Source organism: Diprion similis, chromosome 10, assembly GCF_021155765.1.
Source record: "Diprion similis isolate iyDipSimi1 chromosome 10, iyDipSimi1.1, whole genome shotgun sequence".
NCBI lineage: Eukaryota > Metazoa > Arthropoda > Insecta > Hymenoptera > Diprionidae > Diprion > Diprion similis.
Window position 1 is genome coordinate 6,771,787 of NC_060114.1, and position 23,887 is coordinate 6,795,673.

Genomic DNA, 23,887 nt, shown 5'->3' on the forward strand with positions numbered 1-23,887 from the left:
ATGTACACATGACGTCCAAATTAGTATGCGAAATACATTATAGCAGCCAATTGCAGTATCTTTAAGAACGGCAGACGATCAGATGAAGAAATTCTTGAAGAAGAAGTCCGGTTGTGGGATGAGAATACTATAATACACACATCAAGCGTAATAAGTTTTTTCTGAAGAGATGAGCCCACTGGTCGGTCGCAGGGTTTGATTGGAGAAGTGAAAGACGGCGCTGCATACGATTACCCGGATTCAAGCTCACCTGTTCAACAGATCGTCGACAAGGTCGTGGAAGAGAAAGGTGAGGTGCAGGGGTTCCGTGTTGCGAATCTGTTAAATATATGGGACAGCCTCTGATGGCTAGCTGGGATCCATCTTCAGAGTCCAGACTACTTTGACGTCCTGCACCGGTCACGAAGGATGGATAATGGCCTGGCAGCAGAAGGACTAATCGCCTGACCCTGTGAATGTGTCGTTGTCGCGCTTCGAATGCTGTTTCTTCACCGCACCGCGGGTCGATTAATCCAAATTTTGAGTAACAGAGCAAATTAGTTACCCAATATCAGTAAACAGTTGGCCCTTTTGTCCAGAGACTTTGGAGGCCCACGCAAAACTCATTAGGCGAAGAAGATCTGGCCGGGTGAGACCAGCGGGCTCGCCTTTCAGACCTGTAAACAAAACGCGATTTGGCAGACAGACTGGAGCCGTCCGACCCGCAAATTCTTGGAAAAGTTCCATGGCTTGGTTTAGTGTCTCACATAGTCACCCGCATACCGACGCACTTCCAGCTTCGTCTACCTGGACAGGTGCAGCACACCCTAACCGCACCCCGCTGCAGACGAATAGACACCCCTGACGCATGAAATATGGTATTTCTAAAATCTTATATTAATGGTGTGACGTTGTCGGGCTCAAGGAATCTCTGTAAGCTACGTAGTATCTTGTGTGAAACAGGGAATGCACGTGTTCAACACGGATCGAGAATCGAAGAAGAAGAGGACAACGGAAAAAGAGAGAGATGGTGTTCAAAGTGAAGACCAAAGTGACAACCATCAGTGTGAGAGAAAAAAACTGATATCAATCCTGAAATTGTTCAAACCACCAAGTGCTCCCGATCAAACTGTTCTAGGGTATGATTACTGGTTCGATCCGGATGTTGCGGTACCACGTGGTGTGAAAAAGAATCGCAAAGAGAAGAGGATTCGGTCTTGCCAGTGGAGTGAGGCCAGAGACTCGTGAGTTTGTAAGTTGTGGGCTGGAGTGAAAAATACCTTACAGTCGAATGATAAATGGTCAGAAACTCATAAACGAGGGAATGATACACTCCGATGGTCATTGTCCCACTCGGCGGTTTCCATTGTCGGCTCACAACCGACCAGTTCTCTGAAGTGTGCGGTGAAATCAGTGTGGAATCAAGCGAAACGGGTGAAACCAACCCCCAAACTCACACCTCATAGGTCCCCAAAAAGAAACGCCTCCGATCACCTTTCTCTTGTTATTCTTCGAAGCTGCGCATTCGATTTTGGAAATCGGATCGAAAGAAGACCGACGGACTTTCAGACTTCATGGGATTTTATCACAGACTTTGTTATTCAACATTGTAAATTTTTCACTGTCTCAAAGAGTTTGCAAAAATCAACACAACTTTGTCGAATTACAAACGACTCCGTACAGGGTTTCAAAATTAACTCGGGGATTAGAAAAACCGCATAGGATTTAATGGTACTTCATATATTCTATGGATATTCGTGAACAATCAATAATAAAAACATTCAAAAAAACTTGTAAAGCTTGACGGGACTTTAAAGCAATCGTAGAATTTCACGAATTTTCATTACAATTTATGAATCTTCGTTCAGTTTTTTCCATGCAACTTCAAGTGTTCTACTTAGATTCAAAACCATTTCTGGGTCGATGAATAATTGGATCATCGATTCTTTGAAGGATGAAGCGAAGGTGAATGTTCTGACTAAGGGACACTATGATTTTTGTGATTTTGTTAACCACTTCGATGTTTCTGGCTGTCTCTATTTCATTGGCGTTCGATTTGATTCCATGATTTCCATCCAGATTCGTCGATGTCCTGGTCTTCCGTGTCCTGAATGCATCAGGATCGAATGCGTTTAGTGCGTGGGCGCGAAGGTGTATCGATTGCCCCGCCTCCCGCTGCGTAGCCATGACGACACCCCCGACCCTCTTACTATCTAACCCCTAACCCCGTAGCTTTCTCCCTGCGTGATCCTGCAGGAAAATCCAGGCCACCTTACATCGGCCTGCCACCGGCTGTCCTCGCTCCGAACAAGGCCGAGGTGACAGACACCAGATACAAAGCGTCTCCACACGTGACGCGCCCCTGCCCTTTCACATAGCTCGGAATTCGTCTGCTGAATTCAAATTGGAAATCGGGATGACTTGGTGCCGATGATTTCTGGTGGTATGGATCATCTCGATTCGAAAATTTCAAATTGCATTCAAAATTCATTCCCATATGATTGTCACATCACATTTTTAGTGGGAATGAAAATAGACTGTCATTAGACGAACATGATCATTGATGTGGATCATGATCTAGTAACAACCCTTGGGTCAATTGCTTTCTTTAACTTTTAATAGCATAGATTATAACTTCGCTTCTATTAGAGCTTCGCAAATCCTTGACTGATATCGCGAACCGTTTTTTATGCATTGATGCCCAATGTAGCTTGGAAATGATTTCTTGGTCCGGCCAGTAATTGCAGAATTTTTCACTCTCAATGCAGAAGATTAATCAGCCCTGAAATATTGAGATAATATTGTAACACTGTGTTTGGATCACTTTGATCAAATGTTTAAAATATTTAGAAAATTTAGGAAATTGTAATGATGCATTTCATCCATAACGATTGGTCGCAACTCTCGTGAATTTCGAATATGATTGAGCAGAGCAGAATTGATGATTATAGGTTGAATTAAGTTTGAAAAACATTATCTCGAGCGTAAATAAGTCGAAATACCAGCATGAATTGATGTTTGTAACCAAGCATGCAGTTTATTGAATGACGCTATACTTTCATCGCTAAAAGTTAAGTAAGAAAAGATAATAGTATAGGTATCCAAGAATGAAGCGTGTAATTCGTGGTCTAGTGTATCTCTTGTTTCCATCTTTTCATTCCCCAACCCCTCCCTCGATCTTCCCATACATTTTTCTGAAAATTCCGGGAAAATTGAGGTCCGTGCAGAAGTGAAACTTTGGCTAGAAGACGAGGACGAGGAGGGAAGCTTGGGACTCGAGACCGAGTCTCACGACTAGCCGAGGTCCAGAGCCTAGCTTGGGCCTGCAACTGCGGGCCCCGGACCTCCACAACACAATACATCTCATTATGTTATCCGCGCATCTCCTCACACGACCATTTATCATCCTTCGCCCATTCCCAGTCCTCCTACGTACCCGGATCATCTTTGTCTCCCTGACACGTCAAGACCACGCTGAAACACCGGGCAGCTAACCTGCGTCTCTCTTCGTCCCTCTCTCTCTCTCACTCTTTCTTCCGCACACGCGGTTTTCCCGTCCCAAAGGTTTTACAAACTCCGGGAAGTAATTTCGATCATGTGAACGAGAACGATACCAGAAAATAGGTACTATCGCACACTCAGGCTATCATAACAAAGTGAAGAACGTTCAGGCTCAAATTCCTGGCAAGACCTCGGACCATTTTTTGCTAATTATTCGATAGGCATGATATTACATTATTTTTGCTGGACAGACAGACAGACTTATATTGATTTGTTCACGATATTATGATATTATAAGCCTGAGATACAAAAAAGGAGAGAGGATTCACGGATATTATAATTGGGCTTATACCGATCGTTACCGATTTTTTTCTCCCTTCTTTGTTTTTTGTTTCTTGTTAATTTCTTTTCTTTTTTTTCCCTTTTTGTTTACAGGATCCAATAAATTAGTGAAAGACGTTCATCAATTTCATGTGATGGCCCCTCGTTCCCCTGCACCTTCCTTTATCCGTATTGAACGAGCGAAGTGGGATCTGGTTATCCTTTTTGAAGCCTGCACTGCAGTGTGCGGGTCTAAAACACTGAGCGTCCATCACGAGCGTCGAACCTGGCTATACGAGCGAGCGGAGCTTGATGGATGATTTTTCGTAGCTGCCCGAAACCCGGAGCTCTCTCTTCGTCTCTCTCTCTCTCTCTCTTTTTCTTTTTCTCCATAGCAGCGTGGAGACGTCTTGAAGGTCCTCCAGCTCCAGCTCCAGCTCTGTCCATCGCAATCCACTATAACCAGACAGACGCCTGTCGAGAAATCCTGCATAAAAATTTGTGAGTTCAACCTCGCGCCACCATCATCATCTTCCCGAGAGTTGCTCGAGCATAAACCTCGCTTTTATACCCCTGCATCGTATTATAATAACTGCCTAGCAGCTAGCAGCTAGCAGCTCGCTTACTGCTTTTCGAAAGTCTTCTTATTTGCTTCTGCTTTATTATAGAGTCGAGTCAATATTTTTGAGAAATAATTTCTCTAGCTCAACTTTACGCAATTCTCATAGAGATCATCGGACAACTCATGACCCTAGAATGTGAAGTGCCTTGTAAAACGTTAACTTTAAAAGTTATTTTCACATTTCTTTTGATAATCTTAAAAAATTGGCAGTCAGATGGGTTCAATCGTTGAAACGTCGCTGCGACATTATCATACACTTTGTTAAAAAAAATTTTACACGTTACAAGTAATCGGTAAAAAAAAACCTAAAGTTGATTAGGAAATTGACGAAACTAATCGCTAGTAAATTAAGATAATAATGGTATTCATGGATTCGTGTAAAATTGCTGAAAACCAATAGAGAATTGTTAAGAATTGATCAATATTGTTAATGGTCTGGTAACGATTTCGTAGAACTTTACTAAAGTCATAGAAATCTGATAAAAAAAATGAGAATCAATTTTAAAGTAAACGGTGATGAAAATAAATTTTCTGTACATGATCGAGGAAACTATTACTGAAAACTGGCAATGAATCGGTGAGCTCAGATATCAATAAACACTCTTAGAAAATTCGGAGAATTTCATTCCTGAGAAATGAGAAATATAAGGATCTACAAGCTGGGAAAGAAAATCACTATAGTTACTAGAAGATCAATATTCAATAGATAATTGATTTGGGCGTTTAAAAAACCATGTAAATCTTCTACCATCACTGAAATCGACAACCTAACAGAAACCAATAACAGATGTGGGTGTTTGAAGGTGGGTGTTGGAGTAATAACAATTTTGAAATCGGTAGTTAGAGGCTTTTAGTGGTTCATGGGGATCTAATAATGGTAGCAGGCCTTAACCTCAACTCTTGTCAGTATGAAGTGTTCGCATAGAATCGGGTGCGCCTGCGTTAACGAGGCGAAACTCTATTTTAAAAATGGGGCTGATCCCGGTTAAGGTTAAACGAAATTGGCTATAATCCGTGAAAGGGTTTTCGTTCTGTAGTGTGAAATTGTCGATAGGATTAAATTGGTCCGAACCCAGTACAACACGCTCTATGCCCTCGTCATGTTTCGTTTCCAATCGCCTTAGTGTCTGTTTTGGAATTCTTCACGGAAAAACGAGGCATGATTTTCACCGATGGGGCACATTTCATGCTCGAATAACCAAGATTTTAAATATTCCTTCAATATTTCAATTTATTTAATCAACGTAATAGTTCACGTTTTACTGGAACATGCACCCATTGATCTGGACTATTACTACCATATTCCAAACTTCTGTGCGAAATATTTGAAAAATGTGAGAGTATTCTTCACATATTTACATCATTTGTAATGGAATCTTTTTGGAATACAAGCGTGAAGCGTTGATTTAGAATATTTCTCTCACATTCCAAAATGCTAAAGACGTAAAATATTCTTAGAAAATACCTGAAGAATTGATCTACAATATTATTATATACCATATTTGAAATTGGCAAATGAGGCAATTCTGGCAATGACGCCAAAGTGTAGATCTGAAACATTTCTTTCATTTATCAAAACTTTGAACAGAGTATTCTTAGAACATAAAAACACCGATCTGCTACATTCCTTTCATACTCCAAATCAGCAAGTGCAATGTTCCCAAGATTTCATGAAAGTCTTGATCGAGAATATTCCTTCAACAATGAATCCTATAACAAAATATCTGTCCAATGTGCTGAAAAAATCAATTTCAAATATCCCTACCAGGGTCCAAATCTCAAATGGAATATTCTAAAACAGTCCAAAGACCATTGGTCTGGCACATGCCACTAGTATTAAAAATTTCCTCTCATCGAATATTCCCGCACTATTCCCAACATATTCTGCGTTACTCCGGTGAAGATACAAATCCGTAATTACCGTATGATGATAACTACATCGCTTGGCGTGAACGGTAAATGGCATAGCTTGGAGAAGGGGTGGTGTACATAACGCGACGTGCAGCAACAGCTGTCCGCTAGTAGTCTAGTAGCTAGTCTGAGGGGCTCGCTTCTCGCTCTGAAGGCTTCGCTCTTTGCCCTTTACCCTCGGAATTGAAATATACGTGGGATACGGTGGCTCGTGTGCCTCGCGTGGTGCCGAAGAGCCACACCTATATCAGCCTACCTCACCGAGGCATTAGTCTCTCATCTCATTGGTCGACGGGAGCAGGCCGCCATTGTTTCATTCACGCCTGCCCTTCGTTCTATGGGCCTTTCTCGTTTTAACACCTTTGCCTCGCTCAGACACTCGCCTACACGTAAAAACCCGTCTACACTTCTTCTTGTCGCTGCACTTGGCCAATGACTAGATATATACGAGACCTTTCGTCACTTTTGTTTGTATCTTTCACTCGTTTCATCGCTTTGCACTGAGTGCATTACAATCATTCGTTTCATAATTTTTTGTACTTGGGTATGAGTTTTCCATTTTTTAACAAAATTTTCGCGTTGAAAATTATTGGGAAAATTGACGCTGGGAGTGCTTCCATCAATAACGGAATTCGTTACCCTCAATGGAACATGGAACATGGTAAAAGTCCCGAGACAGCTTCAGTGACAAGGTGGATTAGCCTCATTAGTTATCCATTATACCCAAGCTGGTTCGATCCATTGTTAGCCGCGGATGAATGAATCGTTTCCTCGATCTTTTTTTCCCAAATTGAAAATTACTCGAGACGTTTGACAAACAGCGTGTCGGTTATTCGAGCTTCGAAAGTGTTGGCAAGTATTAAGCGATGCTCATTATTTATTTTCGATTGTACTCATCGTCAGGAGTTCGAGCAGCACCAGAAGCGGCTGGCCATACATCAATCCATCCCCTGTTATTCACTGTTTATGAATTCGTACGAAGTTCGTTGTTATTTCTTGTTCAGTAATGTGGATAGAGAAAAAAAAAATCAGACGTGGCGGGGAGCCAACGAGAATCGAACAGAACTCGAAGAAACGGTCCAAAGATCCCAAGGAGACGAATCCCGGCTCCTTTACGCTAATCCTGGAAAGCTAAGCCGGGTATAGATCCTTCCAAGATCTGGTAGTAAGCCGCCAGGGCAAACAACGAAGTCAAGCCGAAACCACTCACCCGTTAAAGAGAGGAACACAAAGAGGCAACAATGCCCAGCTGGCACGTAAAACATAGAGATCCTGTGAAGATAGACGTTGTATCCGCTACTACGGTAGGTACGTGCAGGGGTGGTCCTCCGTGAAAAACACGATGAGTGGCTCTGAACTTTGGAAACACGTGTCCATTTCTTGTTACAGAAAACAGTTCCTTGTTCTCAGAGTTGTCATTCAAAGCAGCCTATATGCTTTGATCACATCAGTGAATGTGAATTACTATGGTATCTTCTTTTTTCCTCAGATTCAACAGCTCTTATCACGATCAATAGTATGAGTTCCTCATGATCTTGTCCAACATTCTGCATGCCATGGATCAAATCATAGGTTGGCTTGTGCTCCAGCTTTCTTTAACAAAGATGAAGGGTGAAGTGGACGTTTGAGGAGCACGTCTTGGTCTTGGAAACTGGTAAACAAATTCCAGGTGAAGAGCGATATAGCTGTAGGGATTGAAGTAGGTAGTTATAAGGTATATTCACAAGCTGGTCTTATAACTCTTGCTCGTCGATCTGTGAAAGCTCTGAAAATCATCCCTGAAGGTATAATCCGAACTCGTAGTCGAAGGCTTATATTCGTGCAAAAATATAATCTGCTTATAGTAGGTGGAACGATACTAGAGAAGATTCGATGCACCTGTGAATATAGCCGAAGAAGCTCAGTGAAACTGAGCGGAAGATGGTGACCAATATTCACCATAAATCAAATTCTGAAATGTGTAAGGAAAGCAATTTCGAGTTTGAACACTGTGAGCGATCGTCCGTTGTTTCCTGGAACAAGCTCACCTGTCTTCAACCGAACAATAACCAGCCCCGATGACCCTCGAGGATGTCTAAGGGGATGACGGGGATCCAGGGAACGGATTCTGGATTTCTAGTCCTAGACCCGGTCCTGGTCCTTCTGCTCTCGGCTGTAATTTGGTCCTTATAGAGGGACCTCTAGAGCTCCGCCCACGCATACATCACCCTCGAGACGACGAGAGATCGCGCGCGACGATACCGCTTGTCACTTTGTCGGTCCCGAGACGCTATATATGCGAGAAAACAACGATTCCCGGGTCAAGAACAAATATACAGGCGGTCCTCTTTCTTCTCTCTTTTCACCTCCTCCCCTCTCTTTTTCTATCCCCTTTTCTTGGTCTCTCTGGTTCTTTTTACACATCATCCTGTAGAAGTTTCGTTTTTTTCTTTTATTATAAAAATTCATTGATTAGTACACTTGATTTTTGATACTCTTCTAATCTTTACATAAATTTTTCAATTCTCCTGATATTCGGCACCAGAATCACCTGACCTTACAGGATAACTTCGTTCGCTGGAACGTCAGGGATAATAACCGAAAGGATACTGAAGTAAATGTTGGATAGGTATGATAGAAAGAAGATAAAATTGATAAAAAAAAAAAAAAAATGGAAAAGTCAGGAAGGAAAAAAAAACAGAAAATAAAACGAGAGAACGTGAATTGGGTGAAGCAGGCAGAGAAGAAAGAAGTGGAGGTAGTCTTGACGGTTTTGACGCACGGTGTTTTTGAGAGTGGGCATCAACCTGTCAGGAGACAGCGGCTGCGGGGTGTGAGGATCCATCGGAGTCTGTAGGTACCCACGTATAACTTGGGTATATTATATCGTGTCTATACCGCGTGTGTTGCTAAGTGTTCGTGTACCTGGTGACCCTCTTCAAATCGCGCCACCACCACGCCTAGTTAGCCTGCATTGTGCGAGCTCGAGTTTATGAACTGGAAACGAAAATGGAAAGGCTGGCGCCCGCCGTATATACGTGACAACTTGATCGTTACAACGCTCAACGTGTAGAAGACGCACCAAATCTCCTCCCAATTCGACTGCTCTAAGCTTAACTCCTCACCATTCCCATAATATAACTAATATAAGTATGCAACTATCAGCTATCCTGTATTTGTACACCAGCCACTCTCCAATCAAGTCAGGGACTGGACTCTGGAGCCAATTTTATTACGTATCTTCAAAACTAAGTTTCCTCTAGAATAATGACATGCTGAAGTATCCCGTTTCTAGTATTCTAGTTTAAATTACCCATCAAAACTATCAAAAGTTGAACCCTGCAAATGGTACCGGCTTTGACAATGCTGAATGAGAACATAGCATAATTCTACTCTTTGGGATGACCCAGAAATTTACTTTCGGTTTTTCAGATCATGCAAATGATAGCCTTACAAGTGATTCTTCAAAACTAAAGACTACCGCATGATATTCAATGTAGTCTTACACAGTAAAGTGATTGTTGGTCCAAAAGGCATCTGGATCACACGCATCATCTGCTTATCCTAGTTGCCACTCTGACTTTTGCATTTCCGAAAAGGAATATGGTTCCAGGCTTAATCTCTGGCAGTAGCGTCGAGCAACAGCTATGATCTCGGGGGTAGAATAGATCCCAAGCAAACACAGTGAACCGTTCTAAATTACAGTTCAAACACCCTGAGCGCGATAGCTCACCCCAGTCTTTAAATCTACGAGTAAACAGGCGCTGTTTGATTGTGTCTGAACGTACTGGGCGCGTGTTTATAGCACCCGATTTCACCACCATCCGAGGGTTGACGTCACTGTGTCGCACGTGGCCAGCGAACCCAGCCGATATTGCGGTTTAATATTAAAACTATAGTCGGCGAGGTGGCCGTTGCCGAGCCGGGATGGGTGGCGGTGGCGGGAGCACGCCGGTAATATATATAAATCCGGGGTTGACGCTGGTTTTTAATTGGATTATGAATGATTGGTGGAGGCTAGGCTGCCGCCGTGCTTCCACCGAGTTTCAAATCACCGTTTTATTCCGAGGAGAGGAAAGGGAGACCCGAAAAGCTTATTCAGTGATGGATCAAACGCTGCCAAACTGTGAAAACCAATTTCTGTTGACCCAATCCTGAAGCCAATCGTAGAAACGGTTGAAACTCATGTCATTTAAAAGTGTGCTTAATTTGTGTTAGCCGTAATATCGTTTTAGGTGCCAATTCGTTCTTGAAATCTCGAGAAATTATGTTATTCTCATTGCGTCAATTGTGCCTGATAGTTTTTTTTTTTGAGATTCATCTGCTGTCGCACGGACTTTCAAGCGAGTATCATTTACTCGGTTGTAACTCTCGTGTATGAGGATCAATTTATACTCATACTAGACGACTCCAGTCTTTGGTGGGCGGGATACTCGAGTCTTTCAGACCCTCCGATCCTCTTGACAGCCCCGCCTCCACGACCTTTCGTGCTATCTTTTTTTCTTTACTTTCACCTTTTTCTTTCTTCTGCGCTTTTTTTTTCTTTCCTGTTTTTGTCGCGCGGTTGACCAACACTCGGAGTACCTACTCACAAAAATGCATCCCCCTGCCCTTATAAATATACGATGTACCTCAATCTGAGCCATGGTGAAAATTCGACGATCATTTTTTTCATCGATTTTGTTACTTATTCTTCTTTTGATGTTGAAAAAAAAATGACTAATGTTCGCATAAATTTTTAGGTACACAATTATCATCTCTGCTCACCGGAACTCGACTGAACAACAAGAAGAATAAGAACACCATGAAGAGGAGACTGAAGGATTCAGTTCTTGTTCTGAACCTGCTCGAAGAAGAAGAAGAAGAAAAAGAAGTGGAGGGGAAAAATCGTCTGGGCGGAATTGCGGAAATGGGTGAGTGATACCGTGTCGTATGCCTTTGTTCAATAGGTGGAATAAGAGTTAGTAGAAGAGAGAAGGGGAGATAAGGTTATCGCTGAATCAGAGAAAAACAAACGCACCGGGGGGACGCATTGGACATTTTTATCAATAAAACGCGTGGTTCACCTGACCGTCCATTCCTTTCGTAACCCGCTGCAAATCCGTACAAAGCGTAGCAATTTGTCGACCTTCTACGTCCGCACCGGAAGGGCCGCCAACGCAGACCTCGGATTATCCTTCCAGCATATTGGCACTTCCTTGATCCCCAAATGTGAGAACCGGATTCCATTTCTCTTCATCTGTAAATCCCTGCAGCTCGAGTCTTTTTCAGGACGTAGAAAAACAGTTCTCACTGATTATAAAGTGTTCTTTCTAGCAACCTTGATACTATGGTAGACTAGTCACACTACTTTCATGAAGCTGGGAAGCCTTCAGAATCAAATTCCTGGAGTGTACTTGTTGATGATAATGTAAAACTCAAAATTTTGGACACCCCAAAAACTTAAAATCTTTTGGCTGAGTTCTTCTCCAGAGACTGCAGGACGAATTGAGATGCATGAACGGTGATGACAAGTAGACGCTGCCCGATGGACTGATTGCACTTTCGTACTCTATTACACCGATGAAGTCGTCATCAACGACTTAACTGCAGCTACTAATTAGTAACGAACAGCAAGCTTTATCTGTGAGTCCATCAGCTCTGGACGAGACTTGAGCGATGATCTCGATTCATTACTCCGAACAATCTTCAGATTATCAACCTCCATCCATATGCACCAATATCTGAGAAGATCAAACTCTTCTGATTTTTTTTAGTCACTCTTTCAGAAATTCTTTGTTCATATGATAATTATCTACTTAATATTTTTTACGAAAGCTTTTCAACTTCTTCTTCAAGTTCGTACATGTTATCATCTTACTTGCTTTGTCGAAAAATTCTGTATGATTAATTTTCCTTCAATTTTCTTTTTTTTTTTTTATTCAATTCAGCTTCTTCATCTCCATGTTGTTATCATTATTATTTTTCACTTTATCTTTTCGGAGAAATCAGGCAACGAGATCAGATCAGCATAGCACGAGGGCATAGATGCGAGAAAAGGGGAGGCTTGAAATTATAGGCGAAGGCAGGGTGTCGGGGGTGGCCTAACCGCGCAATAACAACTCCACCAAGGGTTGACATACGCAGGACGACCGCCCCCGCTTCTATGGCGTCGAGGGGACGCCACGATCCTGATCCTTCGCCCCCTTCGAGCTCTTTCTCTATCTGTCCGTCTCTTTCTCTCTCATCGTCCCTCCGTGCGAAGGCAGGAGGCTCAGCGCTAATGAATCTGATTTGCATCTGATCCTTGCTGATCGCAGATCAGCCAACCCCGACGAATAATTTACCCTCACCAATACACCTCTGGCTATCCGTACTATATACATATATATTCAACCCGAATGATTAGCCAGACGAGATTAACAACGCGAGTTGGATAACTGTCAGGCGAAAACAAAGTATCAGATGTAAAAAAAAATTTTGTGTCCATGCATTAATCAGCCCATGGTGACGAAGGAATGTCAAAAGTACAGTGAGTGATGAGTAGAAGTGATAAATTTAGAATCTGGAATCAAACTGAGAAGTTAATCATTCCAATTTAAGTCAGGTGACGTCAATTCGGTCGCTGATGAAGAACCCCGCAAAAATCTTATGGGAACTGGGTTTCAGTGAAATCGTCTGGGGTCTGGGAAAAAGTCCATGGGCACGACCTTCCGTTACGAACATTTTGGGCGATAATGAAAAATGAAATAAAAATGTTCATCCTATACCCAGTATTCCTTTGTGCAAGAAAAACTACGAAAAAAATTATTAATTCTAATGAATAAAACTTGGGAATGTTACCGGACATGGTCACTTGAAGTTTATGGACTCGTCCCCCCCTCCAACCATGATGACTTTACCTACAGATGATGTTACCTGGTGGGACGTGGTAGAAATAGATGTTTTCAGTTAAAAAAATGGACATTAGAGAGTTTAAAAAACGTTATCGCATTTTAAATGAATTGACGGAAGTATAATTCAGTATTTCGACTCTTATATTTTCTGATTCTTTCTGATTCTGAAATTACGAAATGCAGCTTCATTGAGTTGTTATAATTATCAGCAGATTAACTAGAACCAGATCGCAAACGGTGACAAGTAAACGCAGAAACAACTTCTGAACCTTTCGCGAATGGCAATAACAGTGAGAACACTGAAGCTCATAAGTGAATATAATCGTGCCAATGGGTCCCTTGGGAGACGGTTGTACGGGAGCAGGAAGACAGAAACCGGGGCGATTCGGAGATAGAGACAGAGAGAAAGCGAGAGAGAAAGAGTGAGAGAGAGAATAAGGGGCGATTGGGAGGGAAAGGGAAGGGCGGTGATTCCTCTGGGATTACAGGGATTACACAGAGATTGAATCACTTCTGGGTCCACCCCCGACTGCGGATGTCTAAATGCTTCTCTCCCTTAATCATCGTGTCTTTACCAGAAGGTAGTTCAACACTAACAGTCCCCATGCACCCATCTATATCCTGCCTACAGCCTTCCGGTACGAAAAGTTGATCTTTGTCGATGAGTTAACCATCCTTGAAATATCTTGTATTCTTATGAGATGATTTCATATCTCTCGGAGTCTCGTGAAGTCTCCAAAGTTTATTTGAAATCTTGCGAAATGTTGCGAAATGTCGTGAGTTCATCAGAAAACTCTGAAATCAGATGAAGTTCTACATGGAATCTTTGAAATGCTGAGAAAATTTTCGAAATTTTTTAAAATCCTATAAAATCTTTTGAAAAGCTTCGAGACCCTAAGAAACGCTGTGAAACCATGTATGAAATCACTTGAAACATATGAAATCTTTGAAGTCATAGCAATCTTGAAATGAACTATAGTTACAAAAAAAATTCTACCCAAGATCATCTGTTTTTTACTCTGAAAGATTTTCAGTCGCCATCACAATTACACATTTTATTCTCGAACTATTCTATAAAAAAAAAAACCATACATTTTACTCTGTATTTTTTCCATTTTCTTCCACTTTTTATGATGTTCTAATAATGGAATCTTTTCGTCGAAATGAAAGATGCTTCAAGGACCGTTGATTTTCTAATTCCAAATAATTCTAATTCTCTTGTATATTGCAACACATTTAAAATGTAGCTTCGGTTGCCTATCTTCTGGCGTTGATCGCGGAGTTTTACAGAAAACTCGGCACGTAAGAAGACCAGGTAAAAGCAAGGAGCTCTGTCTATTAATAACAACAACAACAACAACAACAATAACAATAATATTAAAATAGCGTATTTTTAAATAATTCACATAGCAGAGAGACTATGAATAGGCGTTCCATCCCCCTAATCAACTTGCGTTTAATAAAACTCGGATTGCCCCTACAGGCCGCACACCCAACCCCGAGCTAATCTGACTTTGATTAAACTTTTAGCGACACGCCGACATCTAAAAGGGCGGTTACCGATACGAAACCTTTGATATATGTATTTACTCGTTTGTGTGCATAGACAGCTGCGCGGGTCCGTGTGTTAGTGAATGCCCGTGTTATACGGTACAAAACACATAGGTAAAACGGTTAAGTCGATTTTTATTACAGTCTTCTTGCATATAAATTAACCATAAGCCGATAGTGTGACGAGAAAATACTTGTTAACGCCGCCATATTAAGCCAATAAAAAGGTTGATATATATATAAAACCCTATCGGGGGACACTGTGTATACATATAGATATGTACTTTATCGACCTACTCAGCTATTACGACTCGGTGTATACTGTATATAAATTCTGAACCAATCGTAGCCGTGCGAGGCGGACAAACAACGTTTATACTCGACCGTATTATATGCATGTAACTGCACCAAAGTCACATGACATCCTCGTTATCTGCCTGATTCCATACGACTTGGAAATGCCTGAAGACCCGACGTCGCTATATATTCATATTTTCATGTCATATATACGTGCCTGTCATGTACCTATATGATAATGCAAGATCGTAAATTCTTTTTACCTCTATACTCGATTGTTGTACAGATTCCTTTTCACCAAATCGAACCAGCAAACCAAAATAATTCATCAAAGAATTTATTGTAAAAATTTCTGGGTCGACGAATTGTCAAATATTTTGCACGAAATTCTAACGATATTCTTTTGATTCACAATATGAGTGTGTTGATTTTTATTACAATTGCAATCCATTAACTTATTTTTTATTTATATAGATTGAAGAATCTGTTGACGTGCACTGTACGAAAATTTTTAGTTCACCGAAACCCCGGTTTTGAATTTCCTGTATCAATGTGACCAACTATTGACCGTTGACTAAAGAATGTACAGACCCTTACGGATCTTGGTGTATCAAGCAAAAATTCGTAACACGCTAGCGCTCTCTGAGAACTTACGATGGCAGACCTGAAAACTTGGTACAGAACATCGGGAGGTTACCGACGTGAGCATAATTCGTGTTGTGTTACCTTCTGAGTTATCTGATCTGCCGTATGGTAACCGTAAAGTCCATGGTTACAGAATTATCCCCGAGTATACTCATCGATTTCCAAGTTACTGACTTGTTAGCAATATCGGAGGTTAATGGGAATAATTATTTATCGTAACATTTCGGCGGGTCTAGGTGGGTTTAAGGGTATTAGCACTTTGAGGTATTATCAACGAAGGAACTGACCACGCCGGTAAAAGTAGTTCTTTATAACCAGCAACCATCGCGTGCAAAACGTTGGTAACATACCGACGTCATTGTGAAATTGAAAAGTTGAGAACATCTCCCAGAAGAAATAGGATGTATGTATACGCCGAAATTGTACGACGGAAAATTAAATCAAAGACACGAATGTGTATCTTTTCTATTTACCTTGATGTATGGAACCTTTTATAGGCGATAGTAGCATCTTTAAGATGCTCAATTTATTTTTTCAAAGATTTTTTTTCAAAGATCAATTTTGAGTAAAAAAATTTGGAAAAATTTGGAACCACTTTATTTTCAGTTGCAATCGTTTCGAAAGTGTTTCAATGAAGAATTTTTCCGATTTGTTTGGCCGTTTTTCAAATTATGAATTAAGAAAATTCAATGTGTCAAGTTTTTAGGGTATCCGAAGAATTCTGAAACACTTTTCTCTTTGGTAGAAGCACGTTGAAGATATGTAGTAGGCTGAACCTATTTTCTGAGTTTTTCCTAAGATTTGAAAGCGGTAATCGGGTTTTAACCAAGAAAAAATACGAGGGTCCTTGAATAAATATAAAAATGAATAATGAAAATTAATTTTTGCACACCTCCGTCAACAACTTAACTACTTTGTAGTTTTTAAGAGCGTTAGTGCTTATATAAACTACACAAGATGCTCCTTTTTGACAGGCGATAGCACAGAATGCATGTCCGCAATTAAGGACTTCCTGGCTCGTGTCAAGAGTGTGCGTGTTTCTTGACGAGTGTTCGTTGACACTTTACACTCTTCAAGGAATTCCACCAACTAATTGAAATTAAGCATATTAAAAACAAAAACAAAAATTTATCTATAAAATTTATGTTGACGTTCATGTTAATATAGAGAAAGAAACGCTTAGTTGAATTCAGAAATTAAAAATATTTTTGTTTCGGTACCTATAGATGGAGATTTGAGTTAAATTATGTGGGAGGTATGTAAGAGTAACGGACACTGTATTGTCAGTCAAAAGTTCCTTGATTAGCCACTAGAGTCTGGCGCTACGGTCGGACAAAAACGTGGCGCGCTGGGTTCCAGATTTGAGATTCGGCAGTCGAGCTCTGGACATGGTGACGACCAGAAGTGCTCGAACCAGTTGAGTAGATTTTGGTTTCTAAATAAATGAATTTATTTTATCTTCTGCGTAATATTGACGTACTCATCGACCCAAACTTTTTTTCTCAATTGTTGAGATGCTCAACATTGATCAATATTTGCCGGGATACATAGTTATAATCTGCGATTCCGCATCACAGGAAGTTGAAGCGAGTATAGATATACCTTGCACTATTGCACATTTATTTAACTTCAAGAAGTGAGAATTTTATTGTTGTCAAGTGAAAAGCGTGTCAACTCAAAAAGTACAGACACGAGGCTTTGGAATTTGATATCAATGACAGAAAATTTTAAATGATTGGTTGCAAAATCTTTCGAAAGCTTTGACTCTTCTGTGTCGAATGTTCCATTGCTCAGCTTTGAGAAACATTATGAATGATAGTTATTACCAGCGATATATCGAAAACATGTATTTTTTTGCAAAACTATCGGAAAAATCTGAAAAATTTGAAATATTTGCAAAATCTCAAAACACTCAGCTTTCAGAAGTTTATATGTGCAAATACGTGATTTTAGAAACGGAGTGAAGCAAGACAAAAAATTTTGTCACGGATATTTTGTCAGGGGATATTTTATCCAGGGTATTTCGACGTGATAGCGATAATCATAATTGTATAACGGACTGGAGAAGAAATGCCAGAGAGATGTATTTAGATTATAAATTTATTTTGATGTGTATAAAGTAACAAGCGAACAGTCGATCATGTATGGTAAGGTTAATTTACGAACATGTCGTTACAGAATGTAATACAGAATATTGATGAAAATCTCATTGATATATTTTGAAATTGAGATTTCAAATATAAACTCAACGCAAGATTTTACTTTTTTAACTTGCGATGAATATGACGGATAATTTGCAACTAGTTAGCATAAACAAGTGAATTTGTTAGTAAAATTAGATTAAATTGAATCTAGAAAAAAAGGTCTCTTTTCATCCGAAGAACCGGGAAAAATCAGGGAATTCAATGTGTCATTCGCACTTGACACTCTGCCCTATTCGACATTTCGCACAAGGAATTATCTCGCCGCTTCGGAATCATCGTCGTCCGTAGGCGTGTCATTCTTGAAGATTATCTTTACTTCCGTGAACGCCATGTTCTCGGTTAACTGACAGAAGTTGTCCAAAGTCTTGACAACAGTGCCGTCCGTACCCTTTGGTGGAGGACGGTCAAACGGATAACCCATTTTCCGCCGATCGGGATAAATTGAATCCTTAAGTCCGCAGTAGCTGACAGCGTCCTTGCAACATTTTTTTACGGGCACATCGTACTGAAAAGAAGAAATATTCATTCATCAAACAGTCGAGGTCAAACAAAGGGAGAAACTATGGTCAAGAAATCCGATTTTCTTCATGCGAAATTAGTGCTTAATAGAAAGCTAACGCATCGTAAGACGCTATATTGTAGCGGAAAAGAAAACGTTTTATTCTAAGGCGGTCGAATTTATTTGCGAGCATTTCTCCACTAACGGGAAAAACCGAGTCCTCCACGCCATATTGAACACATCAAATAACTACGTCCGTACACAGTACTCGATTCATATTGCCTGTATCCTCTTACTGAACCAGTTTTCAGCAATTTAGAGAAAAAAAGTTCATGGATTGAATCGATATAAAAATTTCCAGTTAGTGGTGAAATGCCCTTGTAATATTCCTAGACTCGTTGTCACAAAATCAAGGCCTGATATTTCAAAACGAGTCGTCTGTAGTCTGAGACTAGCTTGTAATTAAAACAGACAGATCAGCTGATTATCGATGAGAATCCATGTTGTCGAACAAGTCCCAGATTTCAGAGACTTAGAATGAACTGCTTGTGATTTATAGAATAACATCTAACCAGAGGAAAGAAGTTTGAAAAATGATTCATCATCAGCTTTTCCCCAGACTATCAGTAAATAAAACCCGAAATCACAAATCGAAAAAAAAAAAAAATCTTCTCACCATGTCGACGTCATAGTTTGAAACCATTACAAAGAGATCAGCACTTAGACCCAGTTCATTTCCTTTCGGTATGAGCATGTGCTGAGGCCAGCCGCAACCGCAGTAATTGAACACTGATTTCCCAGCCTCGGTCATTTCCTCCAGGTCCTTTCTTCCTTCAGGGAACGTTCGCTCGAATGGAATAGTCACAGAGGATTCCGTTGAGAGACGCTTGTGGGATGAACTACCGGGAGGAACTGCAAAAAAAGAATCGTAGGATTATATTACCGCAACAAGTTACTGGCATGTATAGAAGAACCAATAAAATTGATGGTAAAGTCTTTGTTATGTTAGATTGACGTTCGCAATGCACGTTTCATAGACGTAAATTTCACTCGTGAAATTCTCATCTTTTAAACATTTATCGAGCGTCAAATTATGACTAACTTGTACTTCCCATTATTTTCTTGGAAGACAAGCGGCTTTCGATAGTTGGAGAATTTTGAAATAAGAAAAATAGTTTTTACGGCATGGGCATTGAAAAGTCCACTTTTTGTGGGTGTTTTTGTTCCGTAAAGTGACGCTTTATACGGCAGCGAACAAACTTGCGGAATAAAGTCTTTATTCCGCACAGTTTTGATGCGCAGTTCGAAGTGCGCATCCCAAACTGCCGAATAAAGTAGCTTCGTCGAACAGATCGCGACATAACCTCACTCTTCGTTTTGCTTTTCAATGCCCATACCGTAAAAAATATTGTATGCGGCATGCCCGTAAACCGTTTTTTGGCTCGGATAATTTCAGTACTCGCTTCGGCTCGCCTTTAGCTCGTCCTAAATCTTTATCCTTGCCAAAAAACAGGTGGTTTACGGGCATGCCACATAAATAGCTATTATCGGGACTGTTTCCGTATCACGCCGTGAGGTTTGCAATGTATCCAAGCAATGTGGACAAATTCTCTTATGACTCTGGGGTATGATTTCAGTTCCTTGTAGAATGTTGAGAGTGAAAGTATGAAATTTCGTTGTCATTTACAAAATACAGAAATGAGTTGAGATTTTATACTCACTAACGACACTGAACTTGTCAAGTTCGATCATGAGACCTTGTTGCTCCGCAAAATTAAGGGGAAGTTTACGGTCGTTGTATTTTGGAGCCATGAAGATACGGACAGTACCCTTGGTCTCAGTGGGAGATGAATTTTCAATGTCAATTTTGTATTCGAATAATTCATGGTTCAAGTGGGTGAATCGAATTCGGGCTGCACCCCTCGCCGCAAAGTCAAGACCGTTTGAAACATCGATGTTACTCTCTTCCCAGAAGGTGCGAAATACGTTGTTTTCGCGATAGTTTTTGCTGATGACGTTTAAGCCCGTCACTTTTACGCCTTTGTGGTCAAGCTGATTGAGAATAGAAATATGTATGTTAATACAAAGGTATCAGGAGAGCGGCGTAGACTAACATATAATAAGAACGATAAATGATAGGAAACGAGAACTATTCAGATTGAAAAAACAAAACGTGTCTTCATCTTATAAAATATCTACGAGCAGCCTGATCTAAGATTAAGAATAAAGAAACCGGAGAAATACCTCCTCCACGGTATATGAATCCAATCTGTCCTTGTATTGACGAAAAATGTCATTGACGAAGGTGTGCCACCTGTAGAATATTGGATCCCTCATAGCCATGGCGTTGTCACCCATAACACCAATGGATTCCTGCAATGAAGACATCAGTCGTATTAGTCAGAACCGAACAAAGGTGAAACAAATGAACGTATCTGGTAGACAAGCTGGCACAAATAGGAGTTGCATGCATATTATAATCATTAGTGACTTAATTGATGATGAATTTGAAAATCAACACAACCCTCGTTCGTAGACTTGAAATTGTATTTTAGCTTTAACATCTCTCGTAATGCTTCACCGTTATCCAGGCCGATTTGACCCAAAAGTATAAGATGTCATAAACCATTTAGACATTATTCCGACCGAGCCGAATTTAGCCAGGAAAGTTTCTAAACACGATGTGACAGTTGATGAAAGTATATCAATCGATTGTATAACAAGTGCTCACCAAGTGGCGGTTATCAGGATCGTGGCAAAGTCCGATGGCTACATGGCCACTGTTGTGCAGATTGCCATAATAAGCTGAATTCTTCGAAAGTTCACTGGCCTCGATGAGATTGCCGAGTATTTCGATTCCCTCATCCTCCGTAAGTTCAACCTTTTGACCTGCTTCATCCCAAACGAATCCCAGATGAATGGCGTCCAAGATCCGGTCCCTCCATCTCTGAAGTTGGTCGATACTGATGAGGTAAGGTTCGCGATTCACATTGCTTAGTACTGCCCCGTTTTGACGCCCTGATATCTTAGAACCCGTTACCGAATCCAGTTTCGGAAAGTATTCTTCGTCGAACGGTTTTCGCCAATTGTCAAAAGGCTTGACTCGAGGCAGGTTGTTAGAGAAACGCTCAAAGTCATACCTGATCCAAGATGGCAGACAAAGACACGGCAAAAATGTAGCATAATTGCAACAGCATTCGATGTATGGAGGAAATTTATTAACGGTTTAGGTATAAACCTACTTACCGTGCAATTATCTGCTGGTGCATATAGTAGAACAATTCGCCACGTCTGTTTTTCACAACGATTTCCGATATACCGTCACCGGGATAAACTAAGTGCCAGTGCCAATGGTGCATATTTATGCCTAAATCTTCTCTGAAGTAGGCTAACGAGTGTTCCGGTTCAATGTCAGATGCTGTTTGCTTCTGTTCGCGAAGAGGTATGGGTTTCTGCGATCAACCAAGAGAGAAATTTCAATTACGTTCTTGTTCATTTTCCATTTGCAGTTTTGAAATTAGGTGAATTAGAAAAAAAAAAAAAAAAATGACGCGCCGACAAAAATCTCTAGTAGTGTTTACTGTACAATGCTTGACTATTGCAATTCTTAACCATAACTAAAAAACTGCAGTGCTAGCTACAAAATGAAAGAGAGTTGGAAATCATGACATGAAATTCTATTACGTATGTGTTACTTTGAGTTTTAATTACGGTAACTTGTACTAGATTTCGTTTTAACTATTACGAATATTTGATTCCCGAGGAAAAATAAATTGATGTTCAAACTAAACAATCAGATTTCATGCTGGGATAACCAGAAAATGTGGTATTCGCAACTATAATCAAACTAAACAGTCACTCGTACCACATTACCTTAATTCCGCAAAATATTAAAACCATTATGGTTGCAAAACTGATTTGAGCAAAATTTAGAGCAAGTACCTATATAAGTGATAAATTTTTTTTGTAACACCTGCTTGGAAAGTGTCATTTTCGAGGCTCGTGTAGCGTGCGTGAAGTGCCTTGTTCCTGAATAATAGAGTTGGCGCATGCGCACATTCGATATGCCCTACTATTGCCTAACTTCAGGTTTCGCAGTCGGCCATTTTGTGTCGCGTCAACCTGTCAATTTGACGTTGGTTTACCTCTCAAATAACACTTTCCTACGCATGTGTTACAAAAAATAGCGTGTGTAGCTAGTGCGTGAAGGCGATACCTGCCTCGTGCTGCAAACTTCACACTCGTCGGATATCGCCTGTTTCACGCACTAGCTACACAATATACTATTCTCACTGTATGTACATACATACATACACTGTGACGTGCATTTCCGGCGGGTCTGGAAAAAATGTTTCACAGCTTGGACTAGACCGAGATTCGAACTCGAGACCCTTCGGTTTCCGTTACAATGCCTAAACCTTTTTATACTGCAACAGCAAGAAATTCATACTTACACTATCCGTCGTCGACATGACGTAGGCCACTTCCTTGGCCATGGCTAACGTGCGGGCGCTTACAAACTTGTTGGGGAAATATTCACAGGGCGACGGAAGCGAGAGATCTTTCGTATCAGGCCGGTGAAGAAGCGCCACTGAATAAGCGTAGTAAAACATAACTGGATTCAATTTATCCCTGCAACGTACCGCGAGTGCCAAAAAGTCCTCCCAACATTCCGCCTCTGAAATTTTAACACGTAATTTTGATCGTTGACACTTCATCAGAGCTTCGGATCTGGTTTGGTCATCAGTTGCGAAGTTTCGGAAATGATGATATGGATATTTACTCACCCATGAAGACTCGGGTCAGCTCGCCAGCCAGCTTGGCGTGTTTCGGAACAAATACGGAAAACGCTTCGTCGCGGGACAATTCCATAAACTTGTCTATATTCTCCATACTTAAGCGCCGAACCTCGATCTTCTTGACTTTATCAGCTCCGAATCTCTCCTCATCTAATTCTATCTCATGACGGTATCGGTCGTACTATAAACAAAAAAAAAAGTATCGCATATACCGAACTGCATTCCAAAGTGAATCATTACAATTAGTTGAACTTGTCTTCGAGTTTTCTAGTTTTAACTACACACAGAAAGTCCTGATTTTTCGGAAATTCCATAAGACAAAAAAAAAAAATAAAAATCTCAACTCACCATCGTTTTCTCATCGCTTATCTTGAAGAGGATATTTTCATTCCCTTTCGGCATGCAACACGGTTCACCAGGTCTGATGAACAGGTCGAGCATATTTTCTTTCGTGGGTTTTTCCATTTTAGTATAATGATACTTTTCGCTCCTTCTCAATTTTTCAAACCAGCTGAATAAACCGTATGCACACTACGATGTATACGCTTGTCAGTAGAGATAACTCTCGACTAACGGTCATTCGCTTCGGCTGATATATATACTGCTGAAGCTTAAGGATGTGGTCACCTATCCGGATCTTTCCTGAGGCTTGATTTCCAAGTAACAGCAGCACCATAAGGCGCCATGGATTTGATGTGTAGAGA

General features: G+C 40.7%; 1 protein-coding gene across 1 annotated transcript; it reads right to left on the bottom strand.

Annotated features, from left to right (window-relative positions):
- Positions 1 to 18,138: 18,138 nt before the first annotated feature.
- Positions 18,139 to 23,859, bottom strand: LOC124411405 (phenoloxidase 2-like). The gene is made up of 10 exons (XM_046890498.1): positions 23,758 to 23,859; positions 23,532 to 23,714; positions 23,172 to 23,364; positions 22,839 to 23,062; positions 21,631 to 21,836; positions 21,116 to 21,524; positions 20,629 to 20,757; positions 20,106 to 20,436; positions 19,061 to 19,296; positions 18,139 to 18,390 (listed from the first exon to the last, which is right to left on the bottom strand). The coding sequence occupies exons 1-10, from the start codon at positions 23,857 to 23,859 to the stop codon at positions 18,139 to 18,141; spliced, it is 2,265 nt and encodes a 754-aa protein (XP_046746454.1).
- Between the last annotated feature and the right edge of the window lie 28 nt (positions 23,860 to 23,887).